The following is a 14,299-nucleotide window of genomic DNA, read 5'->3' as shown; positions in this document are numbered from 1 at the left end:
GGTACTCAATTACATGGCAGGGTACAGCTTAAAAGAAAGAGTGAAAAAAAGAGAGAGAAACAGATGGATTTATTTTGCTTCCTCTTACTTTCTTTTGTGTCAAAAGGTATAGTCCTAACACTATGTATAGTGCATTTTTCCCTGTGTGGATATTTTTGGCCTTCATGTGTTCGGGGCGGGGGGGGGAGGGGAGAGAGAGAGAGAGGAAAAAGCACCTGAGAGATAAGGCACCTAGTTAAATTTGGTTTGTTTTATTTTCTATTTGGAAGAAACAGCACTCAACATGCCAGCTGGATTCAGCTCTTGAAATGATGAAAGAACAATGTTGTAACTGTGCATAGTGATTTGGTCTAGGCATGAAAAAGGCATCAGCTTACTCACTGCAGTTGAAATGAGGAGCTTTTAGACATGACTATAAATTGAATTTTAGTGATCTTGCTAACTAAAATGGGGTTTGAGCGGCATACTCATGGTTAGAGTGACAAGTTTTGATTTTTTGGACTTAGGCACTTAGTGTTAGAAATGACAGAACTAAGATGACAAGCCTTTTCAGATAATTAGTCTTTAATTTCTCTCTTTTAATATAATACTAAAAATGTTAAATATAAAAGAATCACTGTTTCTTTGGTAGGCAGAGGTTGTATTGTTAGGATAGTAACTGGCAGCAGCTAGAGCAAAAAAGATACACTTCTAGGAAGGATTAGGATTTTTTTCCCTCTCAGAAGACATCAGCAAGAAGATCAACAGCAAAGTGTTACCCACTAGTACGGAGCTGCTCAGTCTGGAAAGCAGGTAGACCCACAGAAGCCTGGCTGAGTCCAGGACTGGCCACAAAGCAAGGTGCTACTCTGACTGTGTTCCTGGGTGACAGTAGCTGCTATCCAGCTGTTTTCCAGTAAACAGGCAGCGTTATTGCTCAAACTGATGTTGTTTGAGACAGGTTTTTAGATGGTAACACTGTACTGGTATAATTGTTGCATACTTATGTTTTTGGTGCTTAGTTCATTGAACAATAATAATGATCAAAGAAACTATTTTAATATATTTCACAATTGTTTTCTTTTTCTCTCTCTCTGTAATTCAGGAGAAAAGACACTGGGATGTTGTCATACAAAGAGCACCTACCAGTGAGTCAGGTAGTGGTTGGAGACATTGACCGGCCTGGGTCTGAAGCCAAGATATCTGTGGGTCCTGTGCGTTGTCAAGGAGATCGTAAGTTGGCTGGTTTTCTTCCACTTTCTCCTGGGTAGAGTAAAGCAAACTAAATTGGAAATTGGTAACTTTGTAGACACCCCATGCAAATTTACAGAAGTGGCTGTCTACTCAGAGACTTTTTTTCTATGAAACCATGATGTGATGTGAGAAATTTTGTCTATGAAACTGCACGTATAATGGCTCATCTTTGCATTTAAAATATTGATATTTTTCTTTATTTTATCGTAAATGTGGCAACTTTGATTATTAAGTGTATGTAGATACAAGAAGTAATACAGATTGCATAAGAACAACTCAACATCTGTGCTTCTGTTGAGTGCTCTTGTCAGTGTCATTATCATTGCTATGCATATCACTGTAAACTATGTTTATGGGATATAAATAGTAGCATGATGGCAAAACTTATCACTGTAAACTCTGTTTACGGGTGTATAAAGTTTGACAAGATTGTTATCAAGTGTTAACCATATCAGGGGTAGACATTTCCATGTAAAACATTGGGAGTTTTTTGTAGTAGTCTCTGATTTCCAGGCTGAGTGCTGATAGGAGGTATACATCCTGCAGTTTGATCAGCAAGTGGTAGAGTAAATCAGTATAATGGATAAATTTCCACTTCACACACACAAAAAAGTTAGGATGCAGAGCAGAGAATTGTATTCTCCCTTCAATCTATTTTATATTTCAGAAGGTGAAATTCACCACCGAAGGCAGAGCAACTGCTTAAGGTCCTTTTAAATCACACTTCAAAAACTTAAAATCTATGCAGTTGGCACACACGTTATACTTGTTCTCTGTATTTGAAGGCCCTTCTGTTACAAGAGGTGCAATAAGGAGAGGTTGCCTGATTTAATTTACAATAACTAATATTTGTGTGCTCTATAAGGAATAAAAAATCCATCCTCAGATGCTGTTAAAGAGTGCTATAAGTCAGCCTATGAGATTGTAGTGATGTAGAAATATTGAATGGGTGGGCATAGTACATGCAGGTTGAACAACCTGGTTCTAACCAGCATCTAACACAGCACAACAGGAATGAGTATGGTTTCTCCTTCCTCCTCTGCCCCGTTACAGCTACATGCTTTCTATCTGCATGTTTCTAAAAGTCCTTTACAAAGGAGGTCAGTATCATTATCCCTGCCTTAAGCTAAAGTGACTAATCCCAACTGAGAGGAAATTGCATACTTGGAGTCATCCAGCAGGACAAGTACAAAGGAGAGTTTTCTGGGTCCCAGTCCGGTGCCTCAGAACCCTAGGTCGTTGCTCAGTGATACAACTGAATGTGCTTAACCTCTTTTTCTGTTTGTGGTCTTCCTGGGTTGTGCAAATGATCGCTCCAGCTTTTGTTAATGTATCTGATGCCTAACAAACAGAAATAAATATCATGTGATGTTTGCAAACTTTCACATCACCTATTTGATGCTTGTTATTTATGGTGTTTGAGTAATCACAGGTCAGTTTGTGTTTGTTTCTCAGCTACGTTTGACAAACATTTTCCTAATAGCCTTTTACAACTGATGACTAAGAAATAATGAATAGTGTCTTTCTTGCACCTGTATTCCTCATATCCTGAATCCGAATGCTGCTAGAAACATCAGTGTCTAAAGTATGAGCCATTTCTAAATATTAGTATAAATGAAACCTCATTTGAGCAGCCAGTAGCCTTTATTAGAGTGTGACTGAGTGACACAGCCATTGGGGAATCTGAATGGGTGTATTCCTAACATCCTGATTAATTGAATTTTCTGTTTGAACTTTACAGATGTGATTTGTAGTTTTAAAAATCTTTGCCTATGAATAAATTTGAATTTACTTCCATGACCGTATATTATTATCAAAAAGCTGGTATAAGTTTTTTCACAGGAGATAATATTCACCCCAGTCCTTTGCAGTTAGTAAAAGCTCCCATTTTGTATTCCCAATGCATTTACTAAGCATCCTCCTTCATATTCTTTCTTGACCATATACAACAGCTGCTGTACCCCAGACCAGTACTGTCTCACCATGGATTAGAGCTTGTGGAAAACAAGGTTTCTGTCCTGGGGAAAATGCCAAAATTTCAAAATATGCTTCTGTTCCAAAGGGAAGAAAGATCCAAAGTGCTGAATTTGTGGAAAGAGAGTTAAAAAACCAATTAATCCATATTTGGTGCATTAAACACATCAAAACCAACATTATTAATACTAAAGATGTTGACTCTCATCACAGCACAAGAAGCTCAGTTGCATGTGTTTTGTGTGTAGTTATCATTGTATAATTTTTGAAGGTGGGAAATGAAATTCAGTTAGAAATGTGAAGACTGGCAAAGAAATACAGATTTTTTGATCTGGCTGGAAGGAAGGTGGAAAAGGTAAGAATGCCTAACCAATCAAATAAAAATTTACCTATTTAGAAAGATTTCTCATTGTGGTTGTAAAGCGTGCCAGTACTGTGACAACTTATCTCATATTGCCCTCAGGGTTGTCCATTGCATGTGATGTATCAACCCATAGTTCAGTGATATTTTGCAGCACTTGAAGGGCCATATTCTCACATCAGAATTACAGCATAATTTGCCACACATTTCCTAGCTACTTCTGTGTAACATCTAGAGACACTGACACATCACCTAGACTCAGTCACAGCTGTACCTGAGAACTGTAAAAGTACAGCACAACTGCTGGCCTTTGCAGTCCATAAGAACAGACAGCTGAAAGCTGGCTATTTGAGGGCAAGGAGGATTAAAGAAAGCAAAGATATCTGTTGTTTCATGCAATTCCCTTCCTCCCATACCGATTAAGTTCTTGAAGAATCAATTAATCAATTGGGGCCACAACAATTAACCATTCCTACACTATTGACTGACCAAAGTAAATCTGAAAATCATTCATCTCAGTGCCATTTGTTTGACACAAACCAAGGAACATTAGGAATGTAGTATATTTATTGCAGAATTGTAATTCTTCTCCTATTGCAAAAATCACTAGATTCTTCTCTCAGAAATATAGATTTTATTTTGGTCCCACAAATTACAGTTTCATTTTTCTATTCCCCTGATTTATGAACTGATTAAGGCTGCTCTGGGCAAGCTTGGATGGTAGCTATTGTTGGAAATAAAATCAGAAAACATGGCCATGCATGATTATCCATCTTCATGTTCCAGAAGTATTTTTCATATTTAACTGCACCTCAAAAAACACTATTTGCATCCTGAAAAGTACTCAGCAAAAAGGACCTGTATTACCCCTCTAAAGATATGCTTAAGCTGCCATGTTCTACCAGAATTATGAAGACTCATCTGGTCATTGTGGCAAAAATCCCATAAATCTTGCCTGGGGCCTGTCTTGTACCTTGGATAAAATATCCAGGATGTCTCTTTTCCATTTGCTATTTTACTGTTGAGGAATGCTTTCTAAATATTTTATGATTTTTCTAAGTGGTGACCTACCAGGGGAGCAGACTTATCCAATTTTATGGAGAACAGGTGCATAACAAGGATATGGATTCAGCGGGGTTTTTTGGCATTGTATTGCATCCAAAGATCAAGCAAGGATTTTGAGCAAATGTCAAGTCTACCCAGACTTAAAGCAAAGCTGTCCTTCCTGGCCACTGCTATATGAGTGTTATACTTACAGAATGGCAACACCAGTTTATCAGCAGATTCTCAAGATCCTCTAAGCTAAACTGGAATTAAAAATGGAAACAGGGAAAACAGTTGTACTAATACTAATGCAATAGCACCTGGACTCCTCAGCACCACTGCATTTGGCCTTGTCCAACTAGTAATAGAAAGACCTTGTCCATCTCTCTATGTTATTCCACTGTAATGCAAAGGGGCACCTTGAGCTGTCTCCCTTTAAAGAAGGACACAAGTATGTTGGGGGGGTGGTGCTTCTGTCTAAGCTCAGCCTGAGGTGGTAGAAGAAGGCTGCAAAAATGGATCTGGTAGTTTCTTCTGAAACCAAACTGAAGAGCTTAGCTTACTATGTTGGGGCTATTTATTGCTACAGAGATTTCATCAATAATCATATTGAATCAAAATTACTTTTGTGACTTTTGGCACCTTTTCAACACTTTCTTTTCATTCCCCTTAGGAAAATACTGATGTTCTCAAAGCTCTTGTATTTGTAACCTGCTAAGAGTATCCTTTTCCCAAGGACTTCCAAGGATTTTGATTTGAGTCTGCTCTTTATAAGCCCAGAGGGGAACAGACTGACTATTCTGCTCTAGATTTGCCTTTCTTCTTGAGCCTATTTTCCTTTTGTCCCATTTCAGCTATAGCAAAGACAGAATTTAAGGGGGAGATGTTTTTTACACAGCTCAGATTTATGTTTTTTCCATCTCCTCTAGCGTACAGTTTTTACCCTCCCAGTAAGACTTCAATTTCTGAGCCATGAATCATTTTTTGTATTTTACTTCTATTATCTTTAATCTTCAATATGTGGGGGAGGAAGCAGCTGCATTGACTCTGGTTCTCTCTAAGCTAAGTTTTCATGAAGACCAGTATCAGCACTGTTCATGTAGGATCTGCAGTGACAGACAAAAAAGTCTCCTTGATAGATGACAGAAATTCAGGAACAAATCAAAACTCAGTTCTTAACATCAGTGCATTGATTCTGTCTGTGCGTGTGTGCGTGCAACTGCACATGTTTGTTCTCAGGGGAAATATACCTTGAGTTCTTTTATTCAGTGATTTTGACCATGGCTCATCATTACTCTTTTCATGACTTGATGCTTTGTTTCTTTCACTTCTAAATATCGCTTCTGGCTTTTCTTTTGTACTTCATTTTAGAATTTTCCCATAGAGTTGGCTTATTTAATCAGACAGTAGTGTGGATGTGGGCATTTATTTTTTGTGACTCTGGGTTTGTGTTAAAACCACTCTATAGGTATCTAAGACAGCCACTGTCAGGGTCAGTGCTTACAGGCTGGTATCCTTGGTAAGGTGTGGTTTTGTATTCCTTGAGTACTTCTTATGCATCACATGTTCAGGTTGGTTACTCAGAAGTTTTACTTGTCATGAAAAATAAATTTACTCTTTCATATGCATGCTTAGTCCATTTTCATTACATTCCAAATTGAGGACACTTTCAACATCTTGAACTTGGTTTTTGATGGTACCACCTGGGTTTCAAAAAAAAAATAGCACTGCCTTACAGTGCAGTTTTCAGTTACACATTAAACCTATGAACAAGGTCAATTCTCTAGTAGGATATGCAATGTGTTGACTGAGTCAGACCAGCAGTGATGTTTACTGTTACATACATAGGTAAGGTAAGCTGGAGAGTATCCCAGCAAAAAAACAATTTGAATTGGTAAAAGATCCAACTGGAATTTCTGTAGAAGTGATTTACTCCTACTGCATCTTAGACAACATTCCAGTAATATAGTGACTTGTCTTAGAGGTTACTGGAAGTGAAAACACTGTATCAAATTAAAATTAACACCAGTGATACACCCCCCCCAAAAAGCATGTGGACATAGGATAGAATATGTACTCTCATGGCTTCTCTTACACATCTTCTCATATCCTTCCTAAGCAGCAAAGTGCTCCAAGTACTAGCTTTTTGGCTGGCAGTTCTGTCATCCTTTTTCATTTGCAACCAATTCTCCGAAGCACTATAATCACACTTAAAAGTGATTCTCTGATGTTGTAAATCAAAAACCTTTAATTTATAACTTACTGTTATATAAGTTTTCAACAAGATAAGCTCTACCTTAGATGATCCATGGTGGACAGTACCAAAATGAGAAGACTTAAAGTTTCTGGAATTGCAAATCAGCTTGGAATTGTCTTGAGGTTTGGGGGATGGGGGGTGGTAGGCAGTGTGAACAGCATTTGAACATGTATGGCTGAAATTATTTAAGTTCAAAAAAATATTTTCTTTCTTCTTGGTAATACTTAATCTGAGCTAATCATTCTAGATGTTTTTCTCCTACTCCTTTGCGTTTGTACAGCAGGAGACATTTTGGCCTAGAAAATTGGGAGGAAATAGTCTCTAGAGCACTGCAAGGTTCATTGAAAGCTCTTTCTACATACCACACTGAATGTAAGATTCCTTTTATATAATCTCAAAAACCCAACAAGGAATTGGTAAGATTAATGATTTCTGTGTTCATGCAGTCATTATAAGCTGTCAACATTTCTATGGTAAAACACCTTTTTCTAAGGTTTATAACATGGCCATAAAATTCTCTTTCAGTTCAAACTTTGCATACAAGTGTATTCATGGAATAAACACTTATAAAGTGACCCAGTTTTAACATAAATCATATTGAGTCATAGGTCATATATGAATTTTCTCTAATGTATCCCACTCACTGTCAGGTTTTGTTCTGTTTGCTTTCTGAAGGCAAACCCTTCCCATGAGCGCTATTCACCTCACAGAGCAGGAAGAAGTACAGATCACATAAAATTTAACCATTGTCCTAGAAGGATATGTCTTTTTATGTCTGACTGAAGCAGCAGGATGCCTGCAAATAGTGCAAGAGAATAAAGGACAAGTAGAGTTAAAATTATAATTTTGGCATCATGGGAAGATCAGTGCCCCATACAGATTGTGCCATATGCAAGTCAGTAATCCAAGGTAAAAAAAAAAAAAAAAAAAAAAGAAAAAGAAAACCTTTGTATGGGACTGATCTTGTTAGAACATACAGAAGAGAGATCCTTTTAACAACAAGCGTTGACTCTTGATGTAGTTTGACCCCTTCTTTTTAAACATTTTCAAGCTTTGCCAAGATCTGGCAGAGTCTGAGTGTTTGGTTCAGAAGAGCGAGATTTATGACACTTTTGCCTGTACCTGGTGGTGTATGAAAGTATTATAGATTACACTGTCATTTAGTGTGTATTTTCATTATGAATACAATTTATATTGCTGGAGACTTTTCCTTAAGGACAAGAAAGCAATATGCTGAGTATCTCTTTTGAGGGGAAATACATTTAATGCTTGTCATCTTTATTGTATACCTTCCTGCCAGTTACTTTTTCTGTGCACTCTTTACTAGCTTTTAAAATGAAAGTCACATCTGTTTTACACATATATTGAATTTAGGTATGAGGAATAACACAGTTCCACAATTTACATCTCCAAACTTCCCAGATTCATCATGAAATGTAAACCACATGGTGGCAGAGACATTTTACCTGGTTTAAGAGAGGAATGGACCTGCCTACTATTAATTAATTCTCACATGCATTCAATTCTACCTAAATGTTTATGTTGGTATAAACTACAGAAGTCAGTTCATTTGAATTTCAAAGCACTAATAAATTTTACTCTCTTTATGTATTTGTTGAAGTAATGAAAACATATGGCAATCAATGCCCATGATCAATTCTCCAACTGATTGTAAAAGAAAAAAATGGTGAAACTCCCTAGGGGAGTTATGAGCTTTATGTTTCAGAGATACAGAATTCAAATGCAATTTAGAGCTAATTTTATTCAAATTCCCCTCATCATTATGATTATATTACAGGTTATTTTTATCTTCTTTAATGCAAAAAAAGAAGTATCTGAAGCATTTCATGTAACGTATTGTCTCTAAATTCCTAGGGAATTTAAGCAAAGAGTCGTTAGTCTGATAGATGGTATACAGTAGCTGTTCATATTCAGCTCAAATCCTGTTAAAGTTGTGCTTTAATTATAATTTCAAACATTTTACCATCTATGTGATTGTAATGCATATTAGTATCTTACCAATCACCTATAGCAAAGTAAGAAAAGCAATTGTGTAGGGTACAAAATCTAAGAATGAAAAGGTGAAACAATTCCCATGGTTTATAGAGAAGAGATGAGAAGGAGATGTCAGTAAAGCAGTAAGGACCTAGGAGAACCCAAGACTAAACCGGGGAATAAGAAGCTGCTGGAATCTGTCAATTGCATGCACAAATATACAGTCACATTTAAATTTCACCCCATAAGACTGAATAATCTGAAAATGAGGTATAAAATGGAGGAAATTATCTATATTCATTTTTTAGGTGGAACTCTTTCTCACTTTAATACTTTTGGCCTGCATATTCCTGCAGCACTAACTGACATTTAAAGAGCAGAAAGAACAGAAAAAGGCAAAAAATGGTTGAAGGTGAGGTAGAGTGAGGTCAGTCTTGTTCATCGCTATGTGTAAGTTATGCAACTTGAGTCTCATTTAGACATAGGTAAGTGAGTGGCAGCAGGATGGAGAATATCCAGTTACAAAGGAGCTTGTCTAACCTCGAAGCACCCAACACCCGGCACACAACACAAAGTAACTCAGTAAAACTAAGAAATGCCCAACTCCCAAGATGGAGAAACTAATAAAGAAGAAGAAGTTGGGGACCCTTGATGCTTGTTAAACTTGCACCATTTATCTCTGTACTAGGAAACCACGTTAACTCTAATTCTGCCTTAATACAAGATTTTAAAATAGCTGAACTTTTTTATCCAATGGTTGAATTAAAAAAGGAAGGTCAGGTATGTATTCCACAATCACAGCTGCACTTCATAATGATTTCTCATCCTGCAGGCTCTTCTCCCCGTCCTTTAATTGTAGGGCTGAATTCTGATAGCTTCTGTTCAAAACATTCCTGTCACTGAGTCCTATTACATGTATATATACACAGTATTTGGTGTGTATATCATGTCCCACTCAGTGCTTAGCAGGATTTTCTAAGGAATGTATCCTGATCCTTCTCTCAAAGAAGCAGCAGGTCCTTCTAGATTTTTATGCAGATCTACGACGTGGTTCCCAAAGTGTCCTGGTTTCAGCTGGGATGTAGTTAACTGTCTTCCTAGTAGCTGGTACAGTGCTATGTTTTGAGTTCAGTATGTGAAGAATGTTGATAACACTGATGTTTGCAGTTGTTGCTCAGTAGTGTTTAGACTAGAGTCAAGGATTTTTCAGCTTCTCATGCCCAGCCAGGGCACCTGACCCAAACTGGCCAACAGTGTATTCCATACCATGTGACGTCCCATCTAGTTTAGGAACTGGGAAGTGGGGGGCAGGGATTCGCCGCTCGGGGACTGGCTGGGTGTCGGTCGGCGGGTGGTGAGCAATTGCCCTGCGCATCATTTGTACATTCCAATCCTTTTATTACTACTGTTGTCATTTTATTAGTGTTATCATTATCATTATTAGTTTCTTCTTTTCTGTTCTATTAAACCGTTCTTATCTCAACCCAGGAGTTTTACTTCTTTTCCTGATTTTCTCCCCCATCCCACTGGATGGGGGGGGAGTGAGTGAGCGGCTGCGTGGTGCTTAGTTGCTGGCTGGGGTTAAACCACGACACAAAGGAACAGCTTTAGTACCTGTTAACACAGGCTTGCAAAGTTGTGCGTTTTGGGCATGTGATTAGAAGTCTGAACTGGGAAAAGGGAATATAACAATAGCTTGAGAGAACTAGAATAGATACAATGTGAAGAATTAACCTCCTATTTCTTTTCTCTGATCTATTTTTTAACATTTTTTCTGACCTTTGTCCTCTTTGGAAAAACTTGCAAATGTGGGGGGAAAGGGCTTAAAACTGTAAGAGAAATATGAAGAAATGCCTATGTACTCCCTTTTCCATTGATGATGCCATGGAGAACTTCCACTATTAAATTTCTGAGTTTGAATATGCTGGGTTCCAAATTAAAGTTGCAACCTGTGAAGTGCCATAAATTCAATATTTAGAGAGCAGGTTTCAGAGGAAAGGTTGCAATTCTTCTTTGTTGTTACTCTTTTCTTTGCTAAAAACTTATCTTTTGTAAGGTACCTACTTGGTTCTTTAAGGCAAAAAAATAAGAAATTTGAAAATGCTGATAATTTTAGTCAAGGCTTTAACTTTAAATCAGCTCAGATAGAATTAAAAGGAGATGAGAGGAAAATCCTTTACAAAATTGGGGGGGGGTGTGCATTAAACCAATTCAAGGCAGTTCTATCCATTTACTGTTAGGAGCTTACAGTACTTTGTACTTCGAAAGTCTTGGCTAAGCTTGCAGGATCATGAAGCTTTCAGATTTACAATATTAAGCAGCAAATTCTAACATTTTTATATACCTGTATTTCAACTCTCATTTGCAAAGAATCATCTGCACCTCTGATTTGGTCTAATTCAGAAGAACAATATTTTTCATGAGAACAGCTTTCAAGGAAGCAGTTATGGAAGGAGAGGCAATAGTGACTTAAGGTTTCAAAATCTCCTTTTCAGCCTTTTTTTTTACGAATTGATTTCCAGCATGCATACTGTATCTGTATTTTATTATTTACCCTTGGTTTCATGAAGTCGTGTGGATGCAAAACTTTTGCCTTATCACTGCATTATTTTAGATTTGCTAAGATAAGGTTAAATTTAAAACACTTTATTGTTATGAACTGTTATTGTATCTTCGTATTTCAGATGCAGGCAGAAGTAAAGTTGATCCATAGCTGGCGGGATATCTTCCAGGAAAAGAAGGATACTTCTAAAAACATGGTAGAGAAGGGATTTTCAGAAAAAATACTATAATTTCCAATCTGTTCTGGTTTCGACTGGAATAAAGTTAATTTTCTTCCTAGTAGCTGGTATAGTGCTGTGTTTTGGATTTAGGATGAGAAGAATGTTGATAAAACACTGATGTTTCAGTTGTTTCTAAGCAGTGTTTATACTAAGTCAAGGATTTTTTCAGCTTATACTGACCTGCCAGTGGAGGCTGGGAATGCACAGGAAGTTCGGAGTGGACACAGCAAGGACAGCTGACTCAAATGAGCCAAAGGGGTATTCAACACCATATTATGTCATGTCCAGTATATAAACTGGGGGGACTTGGCTGGGGGACACTGCGGCTTGGGGATTGGCTGGACACCAGTCAGCAGGTGGTGAGCAATTGTATTGTGCGTCACTTGTTTTGTATATTCTGTTGTTGTTATTATTTTCCATTCCTTGTCTGTCCTATTAAACTGTCTTTATCTCAAACCATCAATTTTACTTTTTTTTCGATTTTCTCCCCCATCCCTCTGCGGGGGGGGGAAGTGAGCAAGGTGCTTAGTTGCCAGCTGGGGTTAAACACAACACCATCCCGAAAGGAGAGAAAACTCTCAAAACCACTTGCCATACCAATGCTGAAAAGCATAAGAAGTCATTTGAAACAGAACATGTTGGTTATCAAGCTCAATTCCCATTGATGGAAGGACATCATTGTGATTTTGACTTTGAACATTTTAGAAAAGAGCCTTTTCATCACTGTTTAATTATATTTTGTAAATAAATAGGTTTTGAACGAAAAGACTTTTTTAGATGTTCAAATAAGAGTAAAATTTTCAAAACAGTCAGCTCATTCATTTCATGAATGGTTTCAATGAACTTTCAGTTTCTTTCAAAACTTTCAAAAGCTTCAATGTTTTGTAACAATGACAAGGTTTTGTTAGAAAATATGTAGCTAAATTAAATATTTGCTTCACGGGAGGGACACTCTTTCTTTCCTTTCTTTATATGCAAAGTAATTCCCTATGCTGAGATAGAGACATGTGTGCTTTTGCTTTTGTAAACTAAAAATAAACATTCTTGCAGTAGCTTCAATCCTGCTTAATTTATAAGATGATTAACTGATGTTCTACCCATCCATATTCTGAAGTTTATCTCTGTATACCACCATGTAGAGAGAGCTCTTTCCTGTTCTCTGTACACACACTATATTTCAGGTGGCTAATCTGATTGTTCTCCATAATATCATAAGGTAACTGTAGGATCCCCTAAGAACAGTCAGTTATTAAATAAAAATGTTATTATCATACAGTGCATTGCAGCTATCCCAGTCTCAGAAAATCTGTAGTAGTCCAAGATACAACCAAATAAAATGAAGATGCTTAAAGCAATAAGCAAGATTTGAGAAAAATGGAAACCAGCGTCTGAAGCTGTAAATTCAAGAGATGGGTGTGTCTTTGTTAGCAACTTATTAACAACTTCCCATGGCAACAAGAAAGAAACAGTGTTTTGTTGAGGTTTTGCTTTAATCCATGAACTGTTTGAACCTTTAAATAATAAAAATGTGTAGAGTTTCATTGTTGTAGTTCTTTCTCTTTTTAGCCCTTAGTTGATAAAATTGTTTTGCATTGTACTGAAAATATTTTCCAAAGGGTGGTGGGGGTGGGAAACTACCAGTTGTTCGAAGAGAACATATAGAAGCCAACAATATCAATCACAACAATAAAGCAATTGTCATGGTTTAACCCCAGCCAGCAACTAAGTACCATGCAGCTGCTCACTCACTCCCTCCTCACCCAGTGGGATGGGGGAGGAAATTGGAAAAAAAAAGTAAAACTCATGGGTTGAGATAAGAACAGTTTAATAGAACAGGAAAGAAGAAACTAATAATAATAATGGTAACACTAATAAAATGACAATAGTAATAATAAAAGGATTGGAATATGAAAGCGATGCACAGTGCAATTGCTCACCACTTGCCAACTGATACCCAGTTAGTCCCTGAGTGGCGATCCCCCCACCCCCACTCCCCTCAGTTTATATACTGGACATGACATCACACGGTATGGAATACCCCTTTGGCCAGTTTGGGTCAGCTGTCCTGGCTGTGTCCCCTCACAACTTCTTGTGCCCTCCAGTCTTCTTACTGGCTGGGCATGAGAAGCTGAAAAAACCTTGACTTTAGACTAAACATTACTTAGCAACAACTGAAAACATCAGTGTTATCAGCATTCTTCTCATACCAAACTCAAAACCATAGCACTATACCAGCTACTAAGACGACAATTAACTCTATCCCAGCTAAAACCAGGACAGCAATATTTCAAAAGCAGAGAATATGCCACCTTTCAGTCAGAAAATCTGTTGAAGATGTGGTAGGTTGACCCTGGCTGGGCACCAGGTGCCCACCAAAGCTGCTCTACCACTCCCCCTCCTCAGCTGGACAGGGGAGAGAAAATGTAACAAAAGGCTTATGGGTCAAGATAAGGAGAGTTTAATAAAGTGAAAGCAAAGGTTGCATCCGTGAAACCAAAGGAAAATAAATGATGTTATTCTCTACTTGCCATCTGCAGGCGATGTCTGGCCACTGCCTGGGAAGCAGGGCTTCAGTACGGGTAGTGGCTGCTCTGGAAGATGAAAATGCCCCCCTTCCATCTCCCTTTACTTAGCTTTTATAGCCGAGCGGAT

General features: G+C 37.7%; 1 protein-coding gene across 3 annotated transcripts in view; it reads left to right on the top strand.

Annotated features, from left to right (window-relative positions):
* The window catches only part of CNTNAP2 (contactin associated protein 2), a 1,232,776-nt gene that overhangs the window by 1,030,389 nt on the left and 188,088 nt on the right, over positions 1–14,299 (top strand). For all 3 annotated transcript variants that reach the window (XM_069811947.1, XM_069811956.1, XM_069811963.1), the window contains one exon: positions 1,085–1,212. In XM_069811947.1, coding sequence (XP_069668048.1) covers positions 1,085–1,212 — 128 coding nt within the window. The remainder of the gene's footprint in view (positions 1–1,084; positions 1,213–14,299) is intronic.

The sequence above is a fragment of the Haliaeetus albicilla genome, chromosome 2 (assembly GCF_947461875.1).
Source record: "Haliaeetus albicilla chromosome 2, bHalAlb1.1, whole genome shotgun sequence".
NCBI lineage: Eukaryota > Metazoa > Chordata > Aves > Accipitriformes > Accipitridae > Haliaeetus > Haliaeetus albicilla.
Note: the sequence above shows the minus strand (reverse complement) of the source record. Positions and strands in the feature narration are given on the sequence as shown.